The sequence below is a fragment of the Rhinopithecus bieti genome, unplaced genomic scaffold, assembly GCF_001698545.2.
Source record: "Rhinopithecus bieti isolate Rb0 unplaced genomic scaffold, ASM169854v2 scaffold_77461, whole genome shotgun sequence".
In the NCBI taxonomy this organism is placed as follows: Eukaryota; Metazoa; Chordata; class Mammalia; order Primates; family Cercopithecidae; genus Rhinopithecus; species Rhinopithecus bieti.
This window is the reverse complement of record NW_016829348.1, coordinates 122,931-131,781: the sequence shown is the minus strand read 5'-3', so window position 1 is coordinate 131,781 and position 8,851 is coordinate 122,931. Positions and strand designations below refer to the sequence as shown.

Genomic DNA, 8,851 nt, shown 5'->3' with positions numbered 1-8,851 from the left:
TACATAAACAAAATCAATTCTTTTTGGATATTCGTGTGCAATAAGAGAGTTGAGAATTTTCCCCCAGCCGTACTTTCCCTTATTCTCACTTCATCAAGTTCTCTGAAGTCTAGATTCTCATTCTCTCTATAATGCTGTAATTTCACTATCCCACAATCATGGCCTAAGTTCAGTTTCATTAACGTTTCTGGCTTTCTACCTTTTCCTTCATCCTCAAATATTACCACTTTCTCCTTGGTTTCAACACCTGCCAACCTTTTATGCATGAGATCATGCATGAGTTTGATCTTGATTTTTAACCCATCATTGTCTCTCCTATTCCTTCAATATAAAATCCAAATTAATTAACATACCCATGCCAGCTAAACTTCTCATCTCATACTTCCTGTGATGGTTAATGTCGAGTGTCAACTTGATCTGATTGAAGAAGGCAAAGTATTGTTTCTGGGTATGCTTGTGAGGGTGTTGCCAAAGGAGATTAACATTTGAGTTAATGGATGGAGAGAGGCAGACCCACCCTCAATCTGGGTGGGCACCATCTAATCAGTTGCCAGCATAGTTAGAATAAAGCAGGCAGAAGATGTTGGAAAGAGCAGACTTGCTGAGTCTTCCAGCCTTCATCTTTCTCCCCTACTGGATGCTTCCTGCCCTCTAACATCAGACTCCAAGTTTTTCAGCCTTGGGACTCTTGGCTTAAGCCAGTGATTTGCCAGGAATTCTGAGGCCTTCAGGAACAGACTAAAGGCTAGTTATTCTCCTCAGAAATCCCCCCAAAACCCCAAAATCCCTGCTTTTGAGGTTTGGGGACTCCAACTAGTTTCCTTGTGCCTCAGCTTGCAGATGGCTTATTTTGAGACTTCACCTTGTGATTGTGAGTCAGTACTCCTTAATAAATTCCCCGTTATATATACATCTAACCTGTCAGTGCTGTCCCTTGAGAGAACACTACTACTACAGATTTTGGTCCCAGGATTGGTTTTAGAGGAACAGAATTTTAAGGATGGATTTCTTCAGTTGGTTTTGGGGTTTCTGGAGTTGGCTGCTTAATATGATTAGACCCCAAAATGCTAAGGACTCTACTTCTAATTGTATGGAGAACACTCATAGTCCTTGACATAAACTGTTCAGAGAGTTAGGCAAAATAAATGTATTTGATATTCCTGATTCACTACTCATGAGAGGCAAGGAGTTTAGTGACTCTGTACATAATACCTTTGACCACATTGGAGAACCAAAAAATGTAAAGAAGTTGGTTGGTTGTTCCTAAGGTCACTGGACAAAGTGATGAAAGAAAAGGATGAGCTAAGTGAGTCTAATTCTGAGCTTCAGATGCACATACTTGAGCCTCAAGTCTTCTAAGATTGCCCTGAGTGAGGATCTTATCTCCTGTAGACAAAAGGCTGAAATTGTGAAAAATAGGACACAAGCTCTTATCATGAGAGTGGCTGACCTGCTATGAAAGGTTCACATTCAGTCTTGCCTAGTGCCTACTATTAAATCAAGGGCATTGATTGCAAAATAATGGCACCCTGCAACTTGGAATGGGGACATGAGGGAGGACCCTAAAGATGGAGACACTGAGCTTGTAAATTCTGGTGAGCCCTATTTGCCAGAGAAAAGAGCCTCCCCAACCCCAGTGGTAGCAACATCCCCTGTCCCACCCATGCTGCCATCAGTCCTTCCACCTTTGTCTGAGGAAATTAACCATGCACTGCCTGAGGCAACAGTGATGGCCTGCCCCAAGGCAGTTACCAGGAAAGACAATGCTGATTCTCCTCAGAAAGCCCATAAAACCCCAATATCTCTGTTTGCTTCCAGGCCTATGACTAGACTCAAGTCCCAGCAGGCCCCTAGAGGTGATGCTCAGAGTGTTACCCACAAGGAGATGTGCACTTCAAAAGAGCTCCTTGAGTTTTCTAATTTCTATAAGCGGAAATCTGGAGAACAGGCATGGGAATGGATATTAAGGGTGTGAGATAATGTTGGAAGGAACGTAAAGTTGAATGTATTGATATAGGCCCACTAAGCAGGGATCCTGCATTTAATGTTCCCACTCAGGGAGTTAAAAAAAAGGTTCTAATAGTTTATTTGCTTGGTTAGCTAAAATATGGATCAAAAGATTGTCCACCGTGAGTGACCTAGAAATGCCTGTTCTTCCTTCGTTTACTGTAGAGGAAGGGATCCAAAGGTTTAGGAAAATTTGAATGCTGGAGTGGATTAATCACTTTAGACCTACTCATTGCAGCTGGGAGGGGCCAGAAGACAAACCCTTCATCAATACTTTGTGAAATAGATTTGTGAAGGGACCACCTGGATCTTTGAAAGCTCTGTGATTGCTCTTCTCCGTATGCCAGATCTTACAGTGGGAACCACGGTCACTCAACTACAAAATGTAAATGCAATGGGAAGAATTGGATCCCAAAGCGGCAGGGGCCAAGTGATAGCACTCAACCATCAAAGTCAAGGTGGGTATAGTTACCGTAATGGACAGCAGAGGCAAAGAAGCAATCAGAATAGACTCACTCGTGTGGGATTCTGGAGTTGGTTAATTAATGATGGTATTCTTAGAAGTGAAATTGATAAGAAGCCTACTACATTCTTACATAATTTGTATAAGCAGAAAACTTCCAGACTGAGTGGACAAAAGACTTATTTGAATTATAAAAATAGAGACTCACAGCTCCTCAATCAATTTCCAGACTTGAACCAGTTTACAGACCCAGAACACCTGAGTGAAGAGGAGGCTGGGTTCCCTTGAGGGAGGACCCCACAAAGCTACTGAAAATTTATACTGTTAATCTTTCTCCCATTATTCCACAAGAAGACCTCCAGCCTTTTACCAGAGTAACTGTGCACTGGGGGAAGAGGAATAATCAAATTTTGGGGGAGACTATTGGAGACTGGCTCTGAGCTGATGTTGATTCCAGGAAACCCAAAACTTCATTGTTGTCCTCCAGTTAAAGCAGGGGCTTATGGAAGTCAGGTAATTAATGGAGCTTAAGCTCAGGTCTGAGTGACAGTGGGTCCACTGGGTTCCCAAACTAAACCAGTGTCAGAGTGCATAATTGGCACAGACATACCTAGCAGCTGCCATAATCCCCACATCGGCACCTGACTATTAGGATGAGGTCTCTTATGTGGGAAAGGCCAAATGGAAGCCATTAAAGCTGTCTCTACTGAAAAAAATATTAAATCAAAAACAATATCACATCCCTGGAGAGACTGCAGAGATTAGTGCCATTAGGATTTGTAAGACACAAGGTGGTGATTCCCACCACATCCCCATTAAACTCACCTATTGGCCTGTGCAGAAGACAGATGTACTTTGGAGAATGACAGAAGATTATCTCAAGCTTAACCAAGTGGTGATTCCAGTTGACGTTACCGTACCAGACGTGGTTTTATTTCTTGAACAAATCAATATTTCTCCTGGTACCTGGTATGCAGCCATTGATTTGGCAAATGTCTTTTTATCCATCCCTGTCCAAAAGGCCCATCAGAAGCAATTTGCCTTCAGCTGGCAAGGTCTGAAATATACCTTCGTTGTCCTACCTCAGGGGTATAGCCACTCTCTGGCTTGGTGTCATAATCTTGTTGCAGAGATCTTGATCATTTTTTGCTTTCACAAGATATCACACTTACCCATTACATTGATGACATTATGCTGATGGATCCAGTGAGCAAGAAGTAGTAAACACACTGGACTTACTGGTGAGACATTTGAGTGCCAGGAAATGGGAAATTAATCTGACTAAAATTCAAGGACCTCTTACTCAGTAAAATTTCTAGGGGTCCAGTGGTGTGGGGCCTGTTGAGATATTTTCTATCCCAGCAGATTCAGTGGTGCTTGAGGTGTCGGTGGCAGGTAGGGATGCTGTTTGGAGCCTTTGGCAGGCCCTCATAGGTGAATCACAGTGGAGGGCTTTAGGATTGTGGAGCAAGACCCTGCCATCTTCTGCAGATAATTACTCTCCTTTAGAGAGACAACTCTTGACCTGTTACTGTCTTTTAGTAGAAACTGAACATTTGACTATAGGTCATCAAGTCACCTTGTGACTTAAACTGCCTTTCATGAACTGGGTGTTTTCTGACCTATCTAGCCATAAAGTGGGTCATGCACAACATCATTCCATCATCAAATGGAAGTGGTATATGTGTGATTGACCTTGAGCAGGTCCTGAGGGCACAAGTAAGTTACATGAAGAAGTGGCTCAAATGCCCATGGTCTTCACTCCTGCCACTTTGCCTTCTCTCCCCCAGCCTGTACCAATGGCCTCATGGGGAGTTCTCTATGATTAGTTGACAGAGGAAAGAAGACTAGGGCCTGGTTCACCTGAAAGTGGACAGCTGCAGCACTACAGCCCCTTTATAGGACATCCCTGAAGGACAGTGCTGAAGGGAAATCTTCCCAGTGGGTAGAACTTTGAGCAGTACACCTGCTTGTGCACATTGCTTGGAAGGAGGAAAGGCCAAATGTGCGATTATATACTGATTCATGGGCTGTAGCCCATGGTTTGCCTGGATAGTCAGGGACTTAGAAGAAACATAACTGGAAAACTGGTGACAAAGGAATTTGGGGAAGAGGATGGACTTCTCTAAGTGGTCAAAAACTGTAAAGATATTTGTATCCCATGTGAGTGTTCATCAACAGGTGACCTCCACAGAGGAGAATTTTAATAATCAAGTGGATAGGATGTTTCATTCTGTGGACAACACCCAATCTTTTTCCCCAGCCACCCCTGTCATCACCCAATGGGCCCATGAACACAGTGACCATGGTGGCTAGGATGGAGGTTATTCATGGGCTCAGCAACGTGGACTTCCACTCAGCAAGGGAGACCTGGCTATGGCCACTGCTGAGTGTCCAATTTGCCAGCAGTAGATACTAACACTGAGCTGTCAATATGGCACCATTCCCAGGGCGATCAGCCAGCTACTTGGTGGCAGGTTGATTATATTGGACCTCCTCCATCCTGGAAAGGTCAGAGGTTTGCCCTCACTGGAATAAATATTTACTGCAGATGTGGGTTTACCTATCCTGCATGCAATACTTCTGCAAAGACTACCATCCATGGACTCATGGAATGCACCATCATGGTATTCCACACAGCACTGCCTCTGACCAAGGCACTTACTTTACTACTTAAGAAGTGCAGCAATGGGCTCATGCTTATGGAATTAACTGGTCTTATCATGTTCCCCATCATCCTGAAGCAGCTGAATTGACAGAATGGATTGGATGGCCTTCTGAAGTCATAATTACAACACCGTGATGATATTTTGCAGGACTGGAGCAAAGTTCTCCAGAAGGTTGTGTATGCTCTGAATTAGCATCCAATACATAGTACTCTCTCCCATAGTCAGGATTTGTGGGTCCAGGAATCAAGAGGTGGAAGTGGAAGTGGCAAAGATGCAAACAGGTCCAGGCTGCTGTGCAAGCCGCAGCCTGGACCTGTTTGGTGAGCTTGATGGTGAGCCTGGACTCACCATCACCCCTAGTGACTCACTAGCAACATTTTTGCTTTTCATTTCCATGACACTACATTCTGTGGGCCTGGAGGTCTTAGCCAAAGGGAGGAATGCTGCCACCAGGAGACACAACAATGATTTCATTAAACTGGAAGTTAACATTGACACCTGGCCACTTTGGGCTCCTACCTGTAATTCAACAGGCTAAGAAGTGAGTTACAGTGTTGACTGGGGTATTGACCAGGACTGTCACAAGTAAATCAGTCTACTACTCCACAGTGGTGGTAAGGAAGAGTATGTTTGGAATACAGGAGATCCCTTAGGACATCTCTTAGTATTACCATGCTCTGGGATTAAGGCCAATGGGAAGCTACAATGACTCAATCCAGGCAGAACTATAAATGAACCAGACCCTTCAGAGTCACTCTACCAGGTAAAAAACCACTACCAGAAGTGATTGCTGAAGGCAAAGAGAATACAGAATGGGTAGTAGAAGAAGGTAGTCATCAATATCAACTATGACCACGTGACTAGTTGCAGAAATGAGGACTGTAATTGTTAGGAGTATTTTCTCCTTATTTTGTTAAGAACGTGTTTGTGCATGTATACACTTGTATTAAGAAAATATTTTCATTTTACTTCCTTTCTTTTTCCTTTATCATGTGACTTAAGATTTACTGACTTTCATAGTCTGCCTGCCGCGTCCTTGTTCCTGCAGCCATCCAGTTATCTTTTGACTGCCACATATGGACCCCAAAAGATCTCAAAAGGAAACTATCCTCATTACAGGAGGAGGTGGCTATTTTGGTTTTCGCCTGGGCTGTGCTCTGAACCAAAAGGGAGTCCACGTGATTCTGTTTGACATCAGCAGCCCTGCTGAAACCATTCCAGAAGGAATCAAGTTTATACAAGGAGACATCCGCCACCTGTCTGACATAGAGAAAGCCTTCCAGGATGCAGACGTCACTTGTGTGTTCCATATTGCCTCTTATGGTATGTCAGGGCGGGAGCAACTCAATCGAAACCTGATCGAAGAAGTCAACATCGGGGCACAGACAACATCCTCCAGACTTGCCAAAGGAGAAGGGTGCCCAGGTTAGTTTACACCAGCACTTTCAATGTCATCTTTGGAGGTCAAGTTATCAGAAATGGGGATGAATCTCTGCCCTACCTGCCTCTTCACCTCCACCCTGATCACTACTCTCGGACAAAGTCTATTGCAGAGAAGAAGGTGCTGGAGGCGAATGGTACACCCCTGGACAGAGGCGACGGTGTCTTAAGAACCTGCGCTCTGAGGCCAGCTGGCATCTATGGGCCTGGAGAACAAAGACACCTTCCCAGAATAGTCAGCTACATCGAGAAGGGTCTGTTCAAGTTTGTCTACGGGGACCCCAGGAGCCTGGTTGAGTTTGTCCACGTGGATAACTTGGTGCAGGCTCACATTCTGGCCTCAGAAGCCCTGAGAGCTGACAAGGGCCATATTGCCTCTGGGCAGCCCTACTTCATCTCAGATGGCAGACCCGTGAACAACTTTGAGTTCTTCCGGCCTCTGGTTGAGGGCCTGGGCTACGCGTTCCCATCTACCCGCCTGCCATTGACCTTGGTCTACTGCTTTGCTTTCCTAACAGAGATGGTTCACTTCATTTTGGGTCGACTCTACAACTTCCAGCCCTTCCTCACTCGCACTGAAGTTTACAAAACTGGTGTCACACATTATTTTAGCTTAGAGAAAGCCAAGAAAGAGCTAGGTTATAAGGCTCAGCCATTTGACCTCCAGGAAGCAGTGGAATGGTTTAAAGCCCATGGTCATGGCAGAAGTTCTGGAAGTCGTGACTCAGAGTGTTTAGTTTGGGATGGGCTATTGGTCTTCCTCCTGATTATAGCAGTTCTCATCTGGCTGCCTTCCTCTGTGATTCTGTCACTGTGAAGGAGGGGCCAGAAATAAGGTGATCACAGTTGGCTGAGATGGTTCTCAAGAAACATGGGTTTTAAAATGTGTACAGTGATATCTGTTGCCAAACATTGGCTCTTCAAATTGCTACTGACGAATAGGTTCTTGGATTGAATCTTTATTTCTTACTTCCTTGCACTAAGCCAGATGGGAATGAAGAAAAGAAGCAGAGATTAGTTTGAAATTTCATTTCTTATGTCTTTCTGTTTTAGGTGGGTCCAATAGAAGTCAGTTTGGAGCCACAGAAGTAGGCTTAGTTGGGTTGGAGATGTCTGTCTTGAATTTCTTAGAAGGCAAGATATACTTATTTCCGTTTTATGCACTCTGCATCTACCTAAAACCTCTGACTGATGTGGGAATGGCAAAACACTATCAGGCTTGAAAGCATGTGAAAACACCAAATTGGCCCAGATCCCTAACAGAGCAATCCTCGAGGGGATGGTGGCTATTGCTGGAGAGGCATTAGCTATTCACAGTGTACGTTTTAGGTACACTGTGTTCACTTTCGCCCTTTGTGATATCGGGGCATTATGCCTATGTGAACACATGGTAATGTTTGATGTTTAGGCCTTTATCCTACCTCATAGGATTCTTTTGAGGATTAAATTAAAGCATACAAAGTGCTCCTTAACACACATAGCCATTCTTTTTATCAGAATTGTCATGGTACATTCCTTATGAGGTCTTTCTTCCTCAGTGTTCTCTTTAGAGGGCTGTTGCTACTGGACTTTCTGGAATGTCTGGGTGTGCCCTCAGAGCCTGCAACAAGTGTATTTGGATATACTCTAACGTTTTGGCCTCCAAGAAGGCGAAAAGGAAGCAACTAAAAATCTGATGATTAAGGGAGTCAATCAAGCTGATGCCATTTTTAGTTTAAACAATGAAGCATAGCTCTAAACTCATAGACTGGTTTTCTTACTGGGAAGAAGGTTGGCTCTCTGAAGACAGCTTCCAGTGAGGAATGTGTTGAACAGTGGCCACACTGTCTGGCCACCCACGAACTGTTACCGATGATCCAGTTACACTGTTGCATAGGAATCCAAGTGGAAAGAAGACAGAGTCCATGTCTGTCCATGGCTCCAGCTACAGAAAGGATAACATGGGAACATTACAAAGGGGACACATTACTGTGGAAAGTTCTGCTAGAGTTACTCTGAGAGTATCTACAAATAGATGAGAAATCCCTGTTGAATGCTGCCTGGATGTTTTCAGAAAAGCTCTGAACTTGATGTCAGAACACCGACACCATGAATATCATGTGTGGCCTTAACCAAGCAACAGAAGCCCTTTAGAACTTAGCTTCCTCACTTGGGACCTGGGACTGACTGCATTTGCCCTTTCTATAAACCCACCCACCTTATAGGGTTCATTGGGAGCATAAAGCAAGATGTGGTGAAAGTACTTTTAATATAAATTGCAACATCAATATGA

General features: G+C 44.1%; 1 protein-coding gene across 1 annotated transcript; it reads left to right on the top strand.

Annotated features, from left to right (window-relative positions):
- Nucleotides 1-6,190: 6,190 nt before the first annotated feature.
- Nucleotides 6,191-7,577, top strand: LOC108523946 (short-chain dehydrogenase/reductase family 42E member 1-like). Its single transcript, XM_017864710.1, is given in 2 exon segments — nucleotides 6,191-6,510; nucleotides 6,513-7,577. Coding segments are annotated over 2 exon segments (1,179 nt in total). The 5' UTR covers nucleotides 6,191-6,215; the 3' UTR covers nucleotides 7,397-7,577.
- The last annotated feature ends 1,274 nt before the right edge of the window (nucleotides 7,578-8,851 follow it).